At 33.3% G+C, this 20,460-nt stretch overlaps 1 protein-coding gene across 3 annotated transcripts in view; it reads right to left on the bottom strand.

Annotated features, from left to right (window-relative positions):
• Positions 1 to 680: 680 nt before the first annotated feature.
• The window catches only part of LOC115880166 (protein sidekick), a 709,828-nt gene continuing 690,048 nt past the window's right edge, over positions 681 to 20,460 (bottom strand). For 2 of the 3 annotated variants that reach the window (XM_030897303.1, XM_030897304.1), the window contains 17 exons: positions 18,923 to 19,108; positions 16,648 to 16,826; positions 16,335 to 16,569; positions 13,377 to 13,595; positions 12,441 to 13,102; positions 11,215 to 11,443; positions 10,929 to 11,158; positions 10,397 to 10,869; positions 10,140 to 10,336; positions 9,879 to 10,075; positions 9,579 to 9,818; positions 9,177 to 9,522; positions 8,839 to 9,117; positions 6,740 to 7,060; positions 6,501 to 6,677; positions 4,734 to 4,867; positions 681 to 1,737 (listed from right to left, as the gene is read on the bottom strand). In XM_030897303.1, coding sequence (XP_030753163.1) covers positions 1,495 to 1,737; positions 4,734 to 4,867; positions 6,501 to 6,677; positions 6,740 to 7,060; positions 8,839 to 9,117; positions 9,177 to 9,522; positions 9,579 to 9,818; positions 9,879 to 10,075; positions 10,140 to 10,336; positions 10,397 to 10,869; positions 10,929 to 11,158; positions 11,215 to 11,443; positions 12,441 to 13,102; positions 13,377 to 13,595; positions 16,335 to 16,569; positions 16,648 to 16,826; positions 18,923 to 19,108 — 4,547 coding nt within the window. In that variant the 3' untranslated portion in view covers positions 681 to 1,494. Of the gene's footprint in view, positions 1,738 to 4,733; positions 4,868 to 6,500; positions 6,678 to 6,739; positions 7,061 to 8,838; positions 9,118 to 9,176; positions 9,523 to 9,578; positions 9,819 to 9,878; positions 10,076 to 10,139; positions 10,337 to 10,396; positions 10,870 to 10,928; positions 11,159 to 11,214; positions 11,444 to 12,440; positions 13,103 to 13,376; positions 13,596 to 16,334; positions 16,570 to 16,647; positions 16,827 to 18,922; positions 19,124 to 20,460 lie in introns of all 3 variants that reach the window. The other variant, XM_030897302.1, reaches the window with a different exon arrangement.

The raw sequence follows: 20,460 nt of genomic DNA, 5'->3' as shown, positions 1-20,460 counted from the left end.
CTTGTTTGTTTTGTATTAACACATACCGTTTTTTATTAAATTAAATAACTGGATTACATTTTTTCAGTTTTATACAGTTTTTTTCACAATATTTTGAAGTAATCACTTGTCAGTCAAATTTTAAATATAATAATTTCCTGCTATGCGTTCCAGTTGTACCAACTTATTTCTTTGTAAAATAAAATAAACTACTTTGAAATTAAAATGACAGACACATCTATCACTGTCAAGGATCTTCTCGTTGGACAGACTATACTGCTGTTTGTTTGCCATTCGCAGATGAATAGTTTTTTTGTACAACTTCTCTATTTTTGTTTTTTTTTTATTTTGTAACGAGTTTTTAACCGTTTCAGAAGATTTTGTAACAACAAAAACAAATATCAATTTGTACAGGGTGTCCCACTAAGAATAGCTCTCGGCTGTATCTCGGAAAGTATTAGTCGTAGGGCTTGAGGAAAAAAATATTTATAACTAAAGAGACTATGAGAAATTGCTGGAAATTATTTTCAAGTTTGTAGAACGGCCGCTAGAGGGCGTAACTGCTATGAAAAATAACAAAATGGTACATTTAAGAAATTTTGCCTAGATAAGATGTACTATAAATAATAGCTTCATAATCTTCAGTAAATTTAATATCTTTTTTGTTAGAACCATTTTCCACTATCTGCTAAAATAAAGTGGTGGGGGAAGGTTAGATCTCTTTCTAGAACATCCAGTCCGGAGTTATTAATTTTTTTCCCACCACTTTATTTCGGCAGATACTGGAAAATGGCTTTAACAAAAAAGATTCAAAATTTAGTGTAGATTAGGAAGCTATCATTTATAGTACCTGTTATCTAGACAAAATTTTGTAAAAACTCCTTTTTCTCATTTTATATAGCAGTTGCCGCGCCCTCTAGCGGCCGTTTTACAAACTTGAAAATAATTTCCAGTAATTTCTCATAGTCTCTTTACTTATAAATATTTTTTCCGCAGATCCTACGCGGTTCTACGACGGCCTGTAAAGACAACATTCAATATGTTTTCGACTTATTTAATAGAAAAAATCATGTTAGAATCTAGAATGTTTGACGAGAATACCCATTTTTTAGTGTCTTTGTTTTATTACAAAAATGTATTTATATTGAATGATATTATAACAATCAAATTTGTCATTCTTTTCGAGGTCACACCTGACTAAAAATATTTTTGTAACTCATTCATCCTTAGAAGATTTTTTCGAAATTTCGAATGATATAACTTATCATAAACTTTAACATAATAATCGATCATTTAAAATGACAGACAGCAAAAATAAACGGATATCATCAATGCCAACGATTATTTAACAGTCATTTTTCGTTACCACACTTATAAATAACATATGAGATTCGATAAAAGCCTCCTTAAACTATACCCTATATAAAATCAACTTTCTCATCATCTGCGCACTCACTCAGAAACAAATATGTACACAATTTATTTTTCCTAATAGTTCCGTCTATATAAGTTTATTTACACGAAGGAAGAGAACCCGGGCAAGGGTGCCCTCGACCTGGCCATATTGTTCAGTATGATTTGTCCGCCGTTTAAACTCACAACGGCGCTGCCTTCGGGCTCGGAGTCGGTGTAACTTGAGTAGTTTTTGACAGGTTTCTGTCGTTTCCACGACTGCCTCAAGGTGTCGTTCACGTTGGCGTAGTGGTTGACGAAGGAGTGCGGGTCGGAGCGGACGCTCTCGTTTTCGCTTTCAGAGCCCTAGAATCGTGGATGGCAAATTAATATATTAAAGTTATTTGTTTCGAAGTATAACTATAAAGTTAGGTGTAACAAAAGTTTTTTAAATATTAAGTAAAAGATCTAAAAAAGTGGTATATATTTCAAGGCTTCTAAACGCCTATACATACTAAGAGCTGGCAAAGGTTAGTTTTGGGTCGATATTTCCGTATGTAACAAGAGTACAATGCGTTTATAATGTACTTAACAAAGAGAGAACAGTAAAAACATTGCCAAACGTATGAAATAAACCGAGAAACTGGGCACATTGCTAAGAGACGTGGAAGGGGATATAGCAGATTCGTCGCGGTCGACCGGTCGACCCAATCAGTACTTAAAATTCTAGAGAAGAGTGTACATCATGCGTTCAGCTTCACGATTTAATTACGTCTCGTGATACTTTATTTGTTTATTTATTAACGAGTCGTTGCAATTTTCCCTATAACTTTATAACATAATTTTTAAGTGCAAGTTAGAAACACTTGCACTTTTGGTAAAAATAAGTGGAATTGTAAATTTGGTTTGTGGAATTGTTGTGTGTGTTCGACAGTGGTCGCGCTATTAGAACTCTGAATTTAAAAATCGATATCTCGAAGTCTATTGGTCTATTAAAACTTGCTTAATATTTCTGCTACATTTTCTTTGCTAACAGTATGTGAAAATCTTTATAAATAAAAAAGTTACACGATTGCTGAAAATTGCTATGTACTAAAAATAAATGGATGGGTTTTTTAAAAATTTTGAATGGAAAAATCAAGCCTATCGAATTTAAACATCTTGTAAAAGATCCGAACTTCAGATTAAAAAAAGTTTCAATATCTAAAGTAGTTCTTGAGTTATAGCGTGTTTATGTTAAAAAGTTGAATCCTTACAATACACCTATCCTACGAATTTCCCTAACGATATCCTTATAATTCCATTTCAGATTCTCAGAAACAAATATAATAATTTTATCTAGTTATTTTTTCGAAAAAAGGTCTTAAAAATAAGCGGTTTGCGATTGTGATTTTAATTTACTTGATAGGGAAAGGTGTACCGAAGATGTGACAACGCCGCAACAGCACACCGTCGCATTTCTCTCACTCCGACTTAATAAGATCCCTGCGATTTACATCCACATATGCAAATACCGACCCAAAAGTAAGAGTTGCCAGCACGGTATATGAGAGACTATTGTTATTACTTAAAAGATAATTTTCTTAAAGAGAAAGATCTTAAAATATAATTTTAAAGTAACAAGATCATATTTTTTTATGAATCAATGGGTACTTATGTAAAACTTTGACCAGTTAATAACATCAAAAAATTTTAAAGGTTGCTATAACTTGGATTAAGGCAGATTAATAAAATTGCATTTATCTCATCAAAAAGATCGAAATCGACAACATATCAAGATACAACTTCTAATCGGCATTAAGCAGCCCACAAAATTTTGTAGTATGAGAAAGAAAAGTCAGTGGCGCACTCTCTTTTTAGAAAATTATTCAAGTGTGAGCCTACTTGCTACTCCCTGGTAAATCTATCGCCACTTTTTTAGCCTTAAATTCCATATGTAATATGTACTTAAAGTGACTTTCAACTCAAAAATGTGAATGCTATTTTGGAGTTCAATTTTATAATATCGTCTGTTTTGTCCCTTACTCTTAAGATGATTGTTATAAATTAACACCTTTAAATTATACATTTATAAAAGTTTTGTTACATCCTTTGCACGACATAAATTGCATTGGTAATTTTAATAATTGATCTTTAGACAAAAGCATATTTAAATTATAATAAGAATAATAAATAAGCAAGCGAACTTTTCTTTATAGACTACTGTTTGTATTTGCAGCATTAAACTAATGGATATATTATTAATAATTATTAAGCTCGTTTTCAAAAACTTAATTTAAATTGTCATGCAAACATAACTAAATTTATTAAGACAGGCCATGAAACACTAGAAAATAAAATTCGTTTTTTCTAATATATTTTATGAATAATAATTCTATAAATTTCCCAATCCAAGAAAAAACACAAGTCAGATAGCATCTTCGATAGATTTAGATAAAAAAGGACCTTTTCTTTTAAAAAATGAATGGTACCTATGTGTAACAGGGATAACACTCTAAAATTCATATAGCAATATAAATTTGATACTATAGTAAAACTCACGGTAGTTTTCCTCACATTTCTATATCTGTACCCTAGAAGCAAACTATATTCAGTCTAAGTCCAAAATTGGCATATTTGTCAAGTTAATTAGCTTTTTATGTTCAATTAAGCTCAAAATAAGTTGTTCATATACCAAATATTACAATAATAGGTTTAAAAATAATCGAGTAAGTAGGAAATAACTTCAAAAAAGAACTTTAAATTCGTTTTTCTCAAAACTATGTTTTGTGACAACATAGTTTGCTTCTGGAGTACAGATATTGATTTTATTCTATGGTCAGTAGTCATACTATTAAGGATTAATTATATTATTTTATATTTTGTAAACATATTTTTATAACAATTAACATATGGATTGTTGTTTCTAAAATTATAATTATTTTGTGTCATTTTGTGAAATTTTTATTAGTTACATTTTGACTTGTCTATTTCAATGCTTATCTGACTTCTTTGTCAATACACTAAAAAAGCTTAAAATACTAATGGCAAATTAGTGTATTATGTAAATATATATAAGTAAAGTTTTGTTTTAATATTAAAAGTTCTAAAAATCCCATTTTTTAAGTATTAAGAAACTATTTTTCGTTTTTTATATTTTAACATCTAATGTCAAAATTGCTATCAATAAAGCGTGCTTATGAAATGAAGTGAATATTACAGAAGTAAGAACAATAGAAAATTACAATTTGGAGCAGATCGGCAATTAGTTTCGTTACCTTCACATCTGGACACTACACAAGCCGTTTGCAATAAATGATATTAATTATTAGTAGTGAATTTTGGGAAACGAGTATCAAATAGTAATTTAAGCGATACCTTACCTGCTCGGATGAACTCATTTCAGATGGTTTTTCAGTTACACTGCTATCATCTGGATTTTCGTCGTAACCTTTCAAACTTTCTTCGTCTGAATTGTAAGGAACCGATGCGGGTGATGGTCTAGGAGGAGATTTACCTAAAAATATTGAATTAGTAATTGGTAATTGCATTATGTTCTAGCAAAAACAGAGTATAAGAAAAATAGTAGCGTCACTCTCACAGATTGTTGGCAGCATGTATAGCGCTGCAGTTGAAATCCACTATTGGTTCGAGCATTACAGCATTATTGAACAGTCTAATTGGCGAAAATAAGTACCGGATGGCCAACTAAGAATGGACGCTGGCTGTATCAACTACTTATCGTATAACTTTGAGGAAAAAAATGTAGCAAGTAAATCGACCAAGAGAAATCGCTGGAAATTACTTTCAAGTTCAAAAATGTCCGCTAGGGGGCGCATCTATGATGGCCAATTAGAAAACAGGATTTTTCTCAAAAATATGCAGGTGAAGAGGTATTTTAAATTTTTTAATAATTTTTAATTTTTTTGGTATAGCGTATTTTGCTCTATCTCATAAAACTGGTGGGGGAAGATTAAACTTGCGTTTATTAAAATAAGGATAACTCTGGTTTGACTTAGCTGATTTAAACAAACTAGGGCTAGTTTAAAAGAGATTTTCTTCCCCAATAATCTCCAGTATAATTTTTGTTTACATAGATTTTTTTATGGTAGCTAGAAGGCGCTGTTTGACATCAGAACAGATATTGCGCTTTTGTATAAAAAAATTAAATAGCAGACTATGTTTCTTTTTGCACAGTTAAATAGAGCACAAAATTTCCAAAATATCAGCGCAAACCGCAACTTTCTATCTTCTCTCTAACCGGAGATATTTAGAGAACAAATCATGTTTTTTAAAAACCAATTTACCTGTTTTTTAACTTAGTTCAAAAATTAGGTATATGACGATTGAAACAGAATCAGCCCTTTTCGAAGCTTAAATTGGACTTTTAATCATCTTAAAAGACAAATATACCTAAATAGAATTGCCGAGTTCAGCGTTTTTCACAGTTCATGTGACCTCGAGTTTAAGCTATATTTGTACAACCAGATTACAGATGGGGGTTGGAACCTTTAGTGTTACATAGCAAAATAAAACACTAGACACTAGACCACTAGATACGATATGGTAGACCGGATAAATCTTGCGTTGCTGAACATGATAAAGAACATTGTATAGATCTTAATAATTTAAAATTAATTAAACAAGTCTCAAATGACAGGCAATTAGATGCATATGAAAGCATCAGAATTAATAAATGTAAAGATAGTATGAACAGAGACAACGGTCCAATTCTTTCAAGTTCTTTGTTCCTATTACTCTAGTGGCGGAAATCTAACTGTTACGCTCGGTGGGCTCTGACTCGGTTGGTTAGATCTTGCGACGCCCACTCGGTGCCCACTGAGCGAGTATATAAACGCTCAAATTGTAGATTGTAGTTTAGTTTTAATCATCTGCTGATGATGCTACATGGTTAGCGAAACGCGCGTCCAGTGTACAAGTAACAGCGTTTTGGTGTATTATTGTGGTGATTTAGTGTTTTAATTTTGCCGCCAGCGACGTTTGGAAACTTCCGCATTTCGGCAATATCCCTTGGTACTAGTGCACGCGTCGAGTTAACAAAGTCACAGAATGCGACAGAAAAAGAACAAAGAATCTGACGAGAAGTGAAGCTACTATGTAGTTTCTCTATGCTAATTAAAATGACATACCTAATATATTAGGTGGCTGATTGTGAGTTTGTTTTCTTTGGCAATTTCTTTTACCCAATGTTCCCATTGCTGTAATGGTACCATTAGTACTTTTCGATCTATAATAATCTAACGCTAGTTCTTGGTGATCTCCCATTGACATAGCCATAGATTCTTCTAAAGTCTTTTGAGCTTCTTCTATAAAAAAAACCGAATAAATTAAACAAATAATTTTTTATAACTGCACAAAATAATCTTACGTTTGTACTTATAACTCTTGCTCTTAACGCATAATATTGCGACAATAGTTATGATAATAATAATGGAAATGGCCGCTAGAGCAACCATAAACCACGTCGTTCTATAAAAAGGTCTGTCTTGTCTGTATCCATATTCCATATATAACTTTGAAGGAGTTATAATTGATTCTTGTGATACAGCTGGACAACTAATGCCAAATTTGTTGTAAGGAATAACTCTGAAGATATACACAGTTGAGGGTAATAGGCTTTGGTATGAAATGGTGAATTCTTGTAATGGACCATTGTCTGATTTCGTGACAGTCTGCCACCTACTATCATCTACAAAACAATTAAAAATTAATATCACCATAAAGTGAATATAATTAGGTTATATTGTTTAATTTTTCATTTGGGCTTTTATATTAAACTTCATTTCACATGTAAAATGACACCGTTTGGTCGAAAAAATGGCGTCAAGTTGGGTAGAAAATGACGATCGATTACATTCAGTATATTACAAATAATAAGTAAGAGCCAGCTATAGTAAGCTAATGAGACATATAAATTAAAATTTCCTGAACTTTCTTGAGTTCCTCTAGAAGGAACAAGGGTTCTTGAATTTTCCTAAATTAGTTCTATTCGAGATACTAACATAAATTTATGACTGCTTTATGAAGGCATCTGGATAAAACTCAAAAATTTGATAGAGAAACAAAAATTGGTATTATTTTTCACCAAATTTCCTACACATTTTTAAGGCAATGCTTATTATTCTAAATATAAAATTACCGATACCTAGGAACAAAAAGATTTTCGATCTAGACTTGTTTCTATCTTTGAATAAGAAGACTAATGCATGTATTCAAGCATGGTAGGCGGAAGAAGAACTCTAGGGTGGGGATCCTTGACAGTTCTGTTTGAAGATTCATTTAACACATTTGAATTTGATTTGAAATTTTGTGGATTTGTCAGTCTTTACGGAGCTTATTTTATGTTATTTATTATTTATGCTAATACTGATAGTTGTATAAAGGTAGTAAATCTAGATGGAAATTGTGGCAGAACTTAAATTAACAGTGACACTATCGCGATTTATCGAAAAAGACTCTAAAATAGTTGGTTGTGTAGCGTGCGGTAGATCTCGGCAAAAATTGAGTGAAATAATGGAACAACTTTTCGCTAGTAAGTGACTATATAATATATATACGTATAGTAAACCCATCACGAAATTCACTCTTTAAATTAACTAAATTATATATTTTTCTTTGCATTTTAGCTTTTATTTATTACTTGTCAAAGATTAGATGTCAAAGAATTTAGATACGTTAAGTTGACTTACCTGCTTCAGTAGCGTATCGGATGTTTGTGTTAATAAATACTTATTATAACTTATCTATTTTTATTAGAATTATATATTTTTATAACAATTTTAATAACTACCAACATTTATTCACAACGTAAAATAAAACAACAAATTATTGAGTCTACCCCACGTCTACCCTACATCATAGTTTTACATTTTTTAAATAAAATTAGAACGACACTGATAAACCGGAATTTAAGTCGGCCATATCTGAGGCCTATCGCGGTGTACCTAAGATTTTTGATATGCTCCTTTCTTAGTCTTCTTATTCAAAGGTTTCTATCTAGATTTGACATTATACAGGGCGTCCCAGAAATAAGTGCAGGTATTTTAAGGGGTGGTAGATCTGGTTAAAAGAAACATTTTTTCTCTTTACCATTTTTCAAAATAAGTCCAAAATAACCGAGTTATTTTACTTTGAAAATTTCCCAAAAAATAAATTATTTTTTGCTAAAGTTTTGAGAACCACTGGATCTTTTCTGGATTTTCTTTCATGTAAATTTAAGCTACTACCTATGTTGCCGTATTATCAAGAAGTTATGTTTTTTAACTTTAAACTAAAAAAAATTCCAAATTTTTGTTCAAAAAATTCCAAATTTTCAAATTTCTTTTTTCGCAAAAAATACCTCCTAGGTGTGTTTCTCAGGCCGAAATATACCACCAGTTAAAATACTTGCACTTATTTCTGGGACACCCTGTATAAAAATAATTAAAAAAATAGTGTTTGTGCATAATATTTCTAATTACGATATACCTTTTCTTTTGGATTCGAAATAATATCCAAGTATAGGTCCTTTTCCAGTAGGTCCATTTAACCATCGTAAATCAACGCTGGATAGCGTCTTTGCTATTACTAATTCCTTTGGCGAACCCGGGGAACCTTCTTGTGGTCCGGTAGTAACATTATTCGATATTGGAGGCCCATAATCTATTGTTTGAGCCCTTACAGTGAAAGTATACGTAATCTCTTCTTCCAAACTTTGCACTTGCAAGAAATTCGTTGATACCTTTTGTTTAACTTGTTTACTAAATCCTAAAACATACAAGAACATAAGTTAGATCCTTTGATTACTATGAGAATCAATATATTACGTTCATTCTCCTCAGTAGTTTCATAAGTCACTATATAACCAATGATATCTCCATTAGGTTTCTTTGGTGGATCCCACATGACCATCAGGCTGTTCATTGTTATTTCGGTGAATTTTAAATTGACAGGTGCGCTTGGAAGACCTTGAAGTGTCTTAACTGTAATTGGATGAGACCTGGGTCCGTCACCTGCTGCATTAAATGCCAAAATTTGTATTTTATATTCAGTGTATTTATCTAGGAACACCAAGCTATGGGAAGTAGTGGATGCTGCAACCACTTCAATTTCTTCCTCCCATCTTTTACCAACTTCTAATTTTTGCGGTGAGTTTATGACCAAGTAAAATATCTGTAAACAAATAATATTAAACATAGAGATAAACACAAGAGTTAGAAATTACTAACCTTGTAACCTAATAATTCGCCGTTTTGCATATGTTGCTGAGGAGGTTTCCATCTTAACCTGACCTCGGTTGAAGATACTGGTTCTCCTTGTAGTGCTCTTGGTTCCCCAGTAGGTACTGCTTCTCCTACATAAACCGTAACTGGAGGACTAGCTGGTCCTTCTCCTTGCTGATTAAAAGGTACCACGATGATTTCGTAGTTTCTGTCCTGCAGAAGCTCGCTCAATACCATTTTACTTGCCTATAAGTAAATAAAAAAATATTATAAACAAAGTACCAGAAGAAAAATTTAACAGCTTACATTTATTCCCATGACCTCTTCTTTGGGTGTAGCTTGCAAAGCTGTAGGAAAATCTGAGACAGGTTGAAATACAACTCTGTAACCTCCAGTTTTAACATCCCCACTCCAAAACGGTTCTTCAATTGGTACCCAAAATACTTCTACACTTGTTGTTGTTATAGGTACAGCTTTTAGTCCAGCCACTGCTCTACTTGGAGCTAAAATAAAATCAAGAATAATATTAGATAATTTAATCACCTCAAGAGTCAAATTTCAACTCACCAGCAGGATATGTTCTGACTTCTACAGATTCTGGACTAAATCTACTGGGACCAATATCATTAGTGGCTTGTATTCTAAACCTGTATGTTGTGAAAGGTTTTAAGTTTGAAACAGTATAAGAAGTTAATTGAGGGTCCACTCTTTCAAGTAAGGACTGCCAAGGTCCATTTTCTTCCATCTTTTGGACAGTATAATACCTATTTGAAAGACAAGAAATGTTTACAAGAGGGATTACCATTAATGTATCTAAAACAAACCTTAACGGTGCAAATCCATCTCTGCCAGGTGTCCAGCTAAACGTAATCGCTCTACTTTGTATCTGCGATCTACTAATCTGTGGAACTGAAGGAGGTTGTGGCGATTCTCTGTTATTCGTCGTGTAAACTAAAGCATGAGCGGTTTTCCCCCAACCTAACCTAGTTTGGGCGCTCACAGAGAACATGTAATACCTTTCTTGTTCTAACTGAGTAAACCTGAAAGTTCTTTCAGATGGAGCAAATTCCTTGGAGTACTTATTATTTGTATTGACGTTGTGTATGTGATAGGTCACTTTATATGCTAGGATTTCGCCGTTGGGTTCTTCAGGTATGTCCCATATAATTCTGGCTGAGGTAAACGATACGTCAGGGAAAGAAACGTTAGAAGGAGCTCCAGGAACGTCGTCAAATGTCCTGACACTTACAGCTGGTTCGCTGGGTTCACCATGACCTAACCTTGTATATGCCAACACCTAGAAATTGTTTTTAGTGTAAAGTATTGTATTTCAAAACGTTTAAAATAAATATTAACCTGGATGTGATATATAACATATTTCTTCAGTTCAGTCAATGTAGTGGTAAATGTCGAATTATTAGGGATGGTTTTATAGTCTACCGAACTTTTAGTATCAGCAGCATAATATACTTTAAAACCTTCTATAAGACCGTTCTGATGTTCCTTCGGTACATCTCCCCACTTCACTACAATAGTAGTGGATGAAGTCGCGTTAGCAACAACATTCATAGGACCAAAGGAGGGTACTAAAATATTTAATTATTTTAGAAAAAATATAAAATTTTAAAGTGATTTTTGTTACCTGATTCTCTAGTCCTTTCAAGAGCTTTTGGACCTGGTGCGGAACAACCTACGTCGTTACAGGCTTGCATTCTGATTTCGTATAGAGCAAATTCCTCTAAACCCACTACAACGTGGGAATTTGCAGTATGGTCTTCTATAGTTGCGCTGTAGCTATATCCAGTCCTCACTTCAGTGTAAGTGATATTATAACCTCTAGGATTTCCGAACCATTCAATTTGTTGTAAAGGCTAGAAAAAAACAAATGTCATTGAAATGCAGTGATAGTGACCTCAAATTCTAACAACTTATTACTTATTGTTATGATCTTTTTTATAGATTATTTAAATTAAATTTTATTTAACTAAAGGTCATTATTTTTTCTATAGCTTGGTTTTTAAAAGGACCTGTAAATTATAACATGATGGTGGCATAATATTTGATAAACTTTGGTTTAAAAAATACAATAAGAGATAAACTTTTTTTTGGAAACTTAAAACAGAGTTCATGATAGACATGCAATGACATAGATAAGGGAAACAACATCAGATTGGAATGCTCGGCTTGCCGCTAAACTTATAATTGTTTTGGGGTGCATACGTTGTACGGGATCTGGCGCTGCTATAGCGGTTGCTAAGAACAACCGTAAACAAGAACAGAAATAATTTTCTCTGGTCAATGTCAGAATCTTCAAAAATTATGAAATCTTTTAAAATGTCCTCATTGAAAAAATACCGAAAAGTGTTTAAAGCGTCCATTTTCAAAGTAATTATTGTTATCTAGTGAGTTTAATTCAAATTTTATTTACTCAAACCCGTGATAGTTGTGAAAAAGTGGCATTAAAAACTTAAAAGATCTGTGTGAACTGTAAAAATCATCGTGGATCGTGGCGAAACGTCGCGTCGGTTTCTAATGTTTCATAGGTATTTCATACCTATAAAATAAAGTTTCTTATATGCAACACACTGTATTTTATTTAAAAAATTAAAAGAAAAAATAAATTTGAATATATAATATTTGGCGGCATAATTCCGGAAACAGCCGAACCGCTCCGAAATTATCAAAAGCTTTGGAGAGTGACCGTTGTAAGGATAACGCCAAATAGTATTTACGTTGTCCTTATGGATACTTTCCAATCTAAACTTGTTTCCTTTATCTATGGCAATGAAGTTCAAAGTTTTTCTGGCTTAAGTCCATCACTTATTATGTAAAGTTTAGAAAAAATATAAGTTTACAATAAGTACTCACAATCCATCGTACTCTCAATTCCGTTGCGCTCATGGCCCTAACTGTCACATTCTTAGGTGGATGTGCAGGTGGCGCTTGAATAGTCTGAAACTCCTTGGTCGCTTCTGAAGGAATACTAGCTCCAACCACATTATTAGCGATAAGTCTCAGCTTGTAAAGCGTAAAAGGAACCAATCCTGTCACCGTTATAGTAGTAGCGTCGGGATCGCTTATTTCGTAAACCGTAAACCAAGTAGCGTTCCTCGCAGTTTGGGCTTGCACAGTCCATTTGGTGATAGAAGAATTACCATCAAAGCCAGGAGTGAACTGTAGTACAACAGAGAAAGCTTCTATGTTGGAGAGAGCCAGTTTTGATGGAGGATGAGGTAGTACTGGTTCGACACCTGACTGAATTATAGCGATCTTCGGTGGTCCGGCACCCACGGCTGTCCACGCTGTCACTTCGAATTTATAATGAGTAGTAGCTTGGAGTTCTGTGACTTTTAAACTTAGAGTGCTGGCCGAAAGGTTTCGCACTTTCGTCGTTTCGGGCATGTCTTTGATTTGGTATTGGATTTGGTATCCTGTTAATATCCCGTTAATTTTCTTGGGTGGTTGCCAGAGTACTTTGACAGCTCTATCGCTGATGTCATCGAATTGTAAGTTCGATATTTCATCGGGAACTAAAATATAATTTAAAAAATGTGTACAGAAAAAAAGATTTTAATAAATGGTTATATTATGTTACATAGATTGTATTATAAAGAAAATAAGATAAAATATATATTATTTTTATAATATAGAAGAGCCTATAGAGAAAGATAGCATTTGTGATAGCTGTTCGCTATTTTAAATATAGTTTTTTTCTTAAATTTTTTGTTAGTGAACTCTTCAAAAAAATCTCCTTGAACATATGAAAAAAGTCAATTTTAAAAGTATAGAGCATCATTTGCTTACCATCTTCTTTGGTTTTGACATGAACAAAATCGCTAATTTCTCCATCGCCAGGATCAGTAAAACACAATACAGTTATATTGTATTCCGTGAATTTATCAAGATGCGTCATGAGAGCACTCTGCTCCGCGTACGGATCAAGGAGATTCGGATGCACTGTCATCATGCTGGCTTCGACGTGTCCTCTGTTAGGAAGCCACCTCCAAGCTTGTATTTTATAACCTAATAAAGGAATTTATATTTAGAAGAGACATTTACATTTAATGTTATACTTGACACGTCCTCTCCACAAAAGAATGCATTAATGCTAATGATGGTGTCCACAAAAGAATGTAAGATAATGATGGAGATATCCTAGTAGAAAAATCAAACATGTGAAAAAAAGACAAAGAGTGTTAACACATTCTTTATATCTAGTATTGCCGGATTTTCCATCAAGAGTTTCAAGCTGCCTAAAGTGACGTTTTGTTAGTATTGAAGCTGAAATTCATTGATTAATTTGTCAATAATTATGTAGTTATTCTACTACAGCACTACAGTTGTAATACCTCAAGCTATATTACAAGTTTTGTTTCTCAGGCAGCTTATTGGTAATCTGGACCATCATTAACCACGCCTATCACACGTAGAAACCAGTATCACAGATTAGGTATCCTATAAGTATACAGATAAAAATCTTGTCCCTAATTCGTGGTACGAAAATTGTTTTTTATGACGATGTGCAAACGAGTCAAATTTCCTGTGCGCAAAAATAAACTCGCGTAAAATAACAATAAATAGCGTAATAGAGAGATATCGCTAAACCGAATAGCGTGCATGGACATTAATAAGGCCAGGTGTTATTTCCTTTACGTGAGGTGGTATTAACTCTCTTCATTTATAGTTATCGGATCGGAAAGAATTCTAATCGCGTCGCGTCCGCTATTTAAACTTAACCTAACTTTGAATTTAAAACTTTGAAATTGTTTTGTTTACTAGGTATTTTAAAACTAAAGGGCTAAAGTGCTTATTTATAGTGCTTTATTGTTCAACGTCTGCCAATGGGTTTAGGACAACAAGCAACAAATTCTCTTAGAAGGGCTAAGTCGTCATCTGCTGTAAACCTAAGACTCTTTATAGGTTCTTTAGTATTGGAAGAGGTGGAATCCATATTTTGGACCATATTTATTTAATTAAAACTAATCCCAGCTACTTAAATATCAAATTACCTAATAAAACTAAAGAAGTAATTCAAAACAATTCAAACATAACCTAAAATAAAAGATCTCGCCGGCCGGCTCCGGTTGTCAAATACCCGCACATGCCCATTTAAGCAATTTTTAAACGTTATCAGAGGTTATTTAGAAAGAGCTTGGTGTAATTGATCCGCAAATTACGTCAGGCGGTAACGTTATTTGCTGTCCTCCTTTCACGCAGTTGGGCAGCTCTGAACTGTTCAAGAACGTGATACTCTCACTCCATTCAATTGAGTCATAAAGTTCCAGAACTGTTCCGCGCCATATGGAGGCACCAGGCTATCGCGCACCGCTCCTTTCATAACCGTTCTCGAGTAGCCTCAGGGCGTAAATCCCGGAACTCGAAGTTCGCGAATGGAGGACAGGAATTAGCGGGTGTTGCGTTGACTCGCGCATATCGTAACCATGATAAGGTACGCGTAAATACTGGATGACGCTATTCGGTTTTCCGATATCTCTCTAATAACTGTGCCGGCCAGGCGCTGTGCACAATTTTAGAGGCCATAAGTGGGCGTGCTATGTGCGCAAACTAGTCACCTAACTAGTGCCCGATTCCGAAAATTGGAACCACGAAAAACAATAAAGAAAAAACAAAGATTATAATCTGTATAATCTGTGCCAGTATTTCGTAGAAAGGTCTCTGTCTCCTTCAACCAAATGGTTATAATATAGTCAACTTTTTATATATGTCTTACATTTTAAAATAAGGAGCACGGTTTTAGAATGACCAAGTCGTTATAGAGTTGAAATAATCGTCCAATTGTTTAAAAACTCAACAACTCTTAGCCCAAACGACAAAACTGAAAATTGCTTCAAAATAGAATGGTTAACATATACCTGCTACTAAAAAATCATGTTTAAAATAATGTTAATTAGGAATGATATTAAAATATATAACTTTTCGAATAATCTTCAGAGTAAAGATTGTATGTAAATTGGCCTAGTAATTAGGGCTACATTAGTCCAATAATTAATTATAATAGACGTCGAAATTTGATATAAATTAGTTGGCTTCAGGTTTCCATGCAACAGACTGTGTTTAGGTAATTACCTACTATTTTAAAGCGAGGTTTCATATAATTCGTGACCTAATAATTTTTGAAATATGTCAAAAATTATATTACTCATCTTTTTGGTATTCCACAAAAATAAAACAGGAAAGTTGGTTAATAATATTCTTTCTCTGTAACGACGATCTCTAATTCCTTTATATGCTACAAGTCCCCCGAGAAGAAAATAACATAATATTATTAATATATTTTCAATTAAAATGACAGTTTAATGTCATTTATAATTCAAAGGTAAATTGTTTTTTCCTGTCATTTTTTGGAGGTTGTATATTGATAGATATTCTCTTGCCAGAGATGTTACTGTGGGAACATTTTTGGTATAATATTAAACATAGACTATTCACTAGTATGAACCGTTGATTATATCGTCCAATTACACTAAATAGAGTCTATTTTTTAATGGATAAATCAAAGATTTATATATGCTTTAAAATGCTGAGAAGGACGTGTCTAGGTAACATATTATCAGTGAATTTATGAAATACAGAAAAACAATAGCTTTGTTAGGGTTCTTGTTATTAGTGATTCTGAACCGTCCTATGCGCATGCGCAAATGAAATAATTTCTTCATATTTCCTTCTGCGCATGCATATCACAGTTCTAGGACGCGGACGGTTCAGAATCGGTAACAAAAAAATAAAATAAGCTAATATTACCTTGATTGATGCCATTGATTTTCTGTGGATCTGGAGGTATCCACCGTATTTGGACTGCCGTAGAATTTATTGCATCCGCACTTTGAATTATAGGTGGCGCTTCGGGAACTCCTTCTTTGGTTTTTATCTTGGCACCGTCGGTAAAAACACCAACTCCTTTATTGTTATACGCTGCGATTTGTACAATGTAATCCTTCCATGTGATTAGATCGGTTATGAGGTAATTTCTTTGAGCCTGCATAAAGAAGAATATAGGATGTTTTTTTGTATTATCATGAGAAAGATAAAAGGTAATTAGAAAAAAATTACTTACCTCATTTGTAATATTTCTAATAGTCCAAGGGCTATCATTGTATCCATAAAGTCTATATCGAATAATGTAGCCTAGAATTTGCCCGTTTCTATGTTCTTCCAGAGGTGGTTGCCATTGGGTGATGATTTCAGAAGAACTTCTTGCAGATCCGACGAATCCAACAGGTGGTCCGGAAGGCGCTATAAGGAAAAATTGCTTGTTATATTACTTGAAATTTCAAAAGTAGGAATAATAAACATTTACACAGAATATTACAGTAGTAAGCTTCACAGTCGTGACGTAGATAACTGAATAAGGACTTTTATCATGCTGTAGAGGTAATACAAGTAAGCCAAAAAAATATATGTCACTTAATTAAACAAGTAGAAACAGTTGTGCAAACATAGAGAACCACTTATTTACTCATGCATCAGTTTGAGAAAAATAAAAAAAATACACTTTTGTCTTATATATAATACTTTAAAGTTTTTAACCTTTAAGCCTGTGGTTGACACGGTCAAAGCGTACTTGGAGACTGCGCGCGTCTTACTTAGATACTGTTTGGATCGTATCAACTGATCTAAAATAGGTTGATACGATCCAAGTGGCGTCCAAGTGAGATGCGCGCAGCTTCCAAGTATATTTGCTCAAAGTACACTTTGACCATGTCCACTAGGCTTTATGTTCATGCTGCGGTTTAAAAATTTATGAAGCATTTAAAAAGGTAATTTTATTGACAAAAATGGTAGTAAGCACATGAGTTGCGAAGTATTTCACTCACCAAATGTTACAAAAATATTAATAATAATAAATGTGTTTACCCTATACGTATATTGCAAATAGAGAATGAAGTAGGAGGACATGACAACGAATCATGCAAAAAGAGAGAAAAAATGATCCCACCTTTAAACAGAAATTTATATGAGCTGCCTGCATGATAAAAAACAAATAAAAACAAGTTACTGTTTTCCTTTGGGAAAACAAATATGTTTTAGTTTTTTGATATGTATTTAAAAACTGCCCTTCAAAATTCAAATCTATTAAATATAAATATTTCTAAACTCATTATAGGCTTGGTGCATTCTCTGCCGGTGCTGCCACCATCGGAGAACATCGTAAACAAATGGTATGTACAAATACAGGCGTTTAAATAGCGAGTATACGAAAAATTTATTATATAATTATTCTAAAAGTGTTAAGGAAGTATAATTTGGGAAAAATCTAAAAATGAAAATAAAAAAGTAAATATTTTATATCTTCAGAATGTCTAACTTGTGTTATAATTTATTATTCCAACTAAAAACACATTTTAGTTCAACTACTGTAGCGAGCATAGTTTTACGGACCGGTTTTGTTAGTGGGATCATAACTGGGAATAATTTCGGCTATAATGAAATTTTTTAAAGGTACATAATTATAATTTTAGAAGATGTTTATAAAACATTTAAGCACTATTTGATTAAAAAAATTATACCATTAATACTGCAAATTATATTTTATCCTCTCATAGTATATGCCTATTTATTTTTTTTGGTTATGTAATAAGCTCTTTGTTTACTCACTTATTTCGTTCAAATGCTTGAAGCCATTTTTTGCTTTTGATCAAATCCGCGTGAGAAGCTTTGAAGCTATAAAATGTTGTTTCGGGAGAGTTGAATATCCGGGAAAGTTGAGTTATTGCGCCAAACAACGCCCTCCTTTACGCGTTAATATTTCTTTCGGCATTTTTATGAACGTTTGAAATTGTTACAACACGACGCCTAATTCGGTTTTTTTTTCACTTAATTTTTAGCGTTACATCACACAAATCTAGTACCTGAGTGTTTTATAGTTTCAATAACTGAACTAGTAAAAAATCAAATACTTAAATATTATGACAAAACCACGATTTCAATATTATTTTAATGCTATCGACATAAACGGTAACGAGACTGCGTCAAATATTTTATACCCGACACTTCTAATTTCTGCCGTTTCGAGCGCTGGGGTCGGAATTTTTAAAATGAACTGAAAAGAACCAAGCGTAAGCTTAGGACATAGAGTTTTAGATTTGGTTGATATAACTGATAGTGATATAACTATCCGAAATGCCGTCGTTGTGTAAACCAGAAAAAAAAATTGGGAGGTTTTTTTCGGTTAAAATTTTTGAAGGACAGTTGTGAATTATTAATAAATTTTAAAATGATGTAAAAACACTGAAAATGCATAACTTTATTTCAAGCTAGCCATCGATATTTCCAAACAGGCAATGATTAATTAATTAAAATAGCAAAAACCACCATTCCGGACTACTTACCCTCTTGAGGAAGCATAACCTGATTGCTGGGTTCGGAGGGACTGCCTTCCCCCACGCTGTTGACAGCGCTGACTCTGAACTGATACGACGCGGCCGCTTTGAGGTTGGTGAGCAACATCCATCGCTGATCGCCGGACACGTTGCTGATTTCCGTCACCCAGTTCAGCAGAGGGTCGGGTATGGGACCTGAAATCGGGGGAACTTACGAAACACAATAACACTGCTTATATGTCAAGTTGGGCTGGAAACGATATGACATAATTTGGATGCTGAGCATGCTCGATACGTCTCTAATCTCAGAGTAATAAAGTCATAAAGATATTCTTTGTTTTTTTTTTGTTTTTATATGTGCTTTGACCTCTAATATTATATTTTTATATATTTTCCTTTCTTGGTTGTAGGCCAATAAATAATTTTCCTTTTATTTCATCAACTACATTTATTTTAGTTAATACTGTCTAACGTTTCGACTTTGAGAGAACACTTTATGGTTCTTTTTATGGTTGTTTTATGGTTGTTAAAACGTGGTTCTTTTTTATGAAGTTTTCTTCCTATGATCTACGTTCTTGACTCTGATGAAGACCAAAAAATAGTCGAAACGTTAGACAGTATTAACTAAAATAAATGTAGTTGATGAAATAAAAGGAAAACTATTTATTGGCCTAAAACCAAGAAAGAAAAATATATAAAGATATTCTTTGTTAGATTTTTCTTCTTTATAATAAAAGACGGTTTCAATTTCCTGTGCCATGGTTCTTTCTTATCACGGAGTTTTCACGGAGGCAAACTAACCCAGATATGTTGAAACACTGGTTCCCTATTGATCATCTATGTTAAGCGATAAACAATGTGTGTATTTGGGCGGAAGAATGGTGAAGGTCTGGAAAACATCATCCAGATGTCGGATATCTCGTGATTAAGAATCGATTTAGATACTTGCTTCGGTTCGGACCGCGGTTCGAAATCCGTGTAAACAAAGTAAGTCTTGTTCAGATTAATTATGGTTGCAAAAGGGCGACGCTAACTTAAAATACTCTATGCTAGGTGAAATCATATATTCATATAATCAATCATTAGATAGAGTCATTGTAGGAAATCTAATATCGGTGTCTGGAGCTCAATTTTCATCAAAAACTTGATGGTAAAAACCGCACATCGATATCTGTTCCTGTTTCGGAGTTGCGGGGTGTTCACTGTTTCGGAGTGTGGGGAAAACATTTCCAAAATACCTTTTTACGTAGAATTTAATGGTTTAAATATATATTTTTTAAAATTAATAATTTAAGAGTTATCAACAGAAAAAATCATTTTTTATTTGGGACACCCTGTATATTTTTAATTCACCAAAAAGAACATTTCCAAAAATATAGGACAATTGATATTTTGTTAATTGTTTGATATTTTGTTAATAATCCCCTTGGAAATACAGAATTTTTAAAAGTGCACAACTTAACTAGTAGGCTTTGGATCCCTTATTGATGGATTTGCCCCTAATGAAACTCGAAAACATATTTTTTCAGCAGGACAAGGCACCGTCT

This window comes from Sitophilus oryzae, unplaced genomic scaffold, assembly GCF_002938485.1.
Source record: "Sitophilus oryzae breed Bouriz unplaced genomic scaffold, Soryzae_2.0 scaffold_1620_pilon_pilon, whole genome shotgun sequence".
NCBI lineage: Eukaryota > Metazoa > Arthropoda > Insecta > Coleoptera > Curculionidae > Sitophilus > Sitophilus oryzae.
Note: the sequence above shows the minus strand (reverse complement) of the source record. Positions and strands in the feature narration are given on the sequence as shown.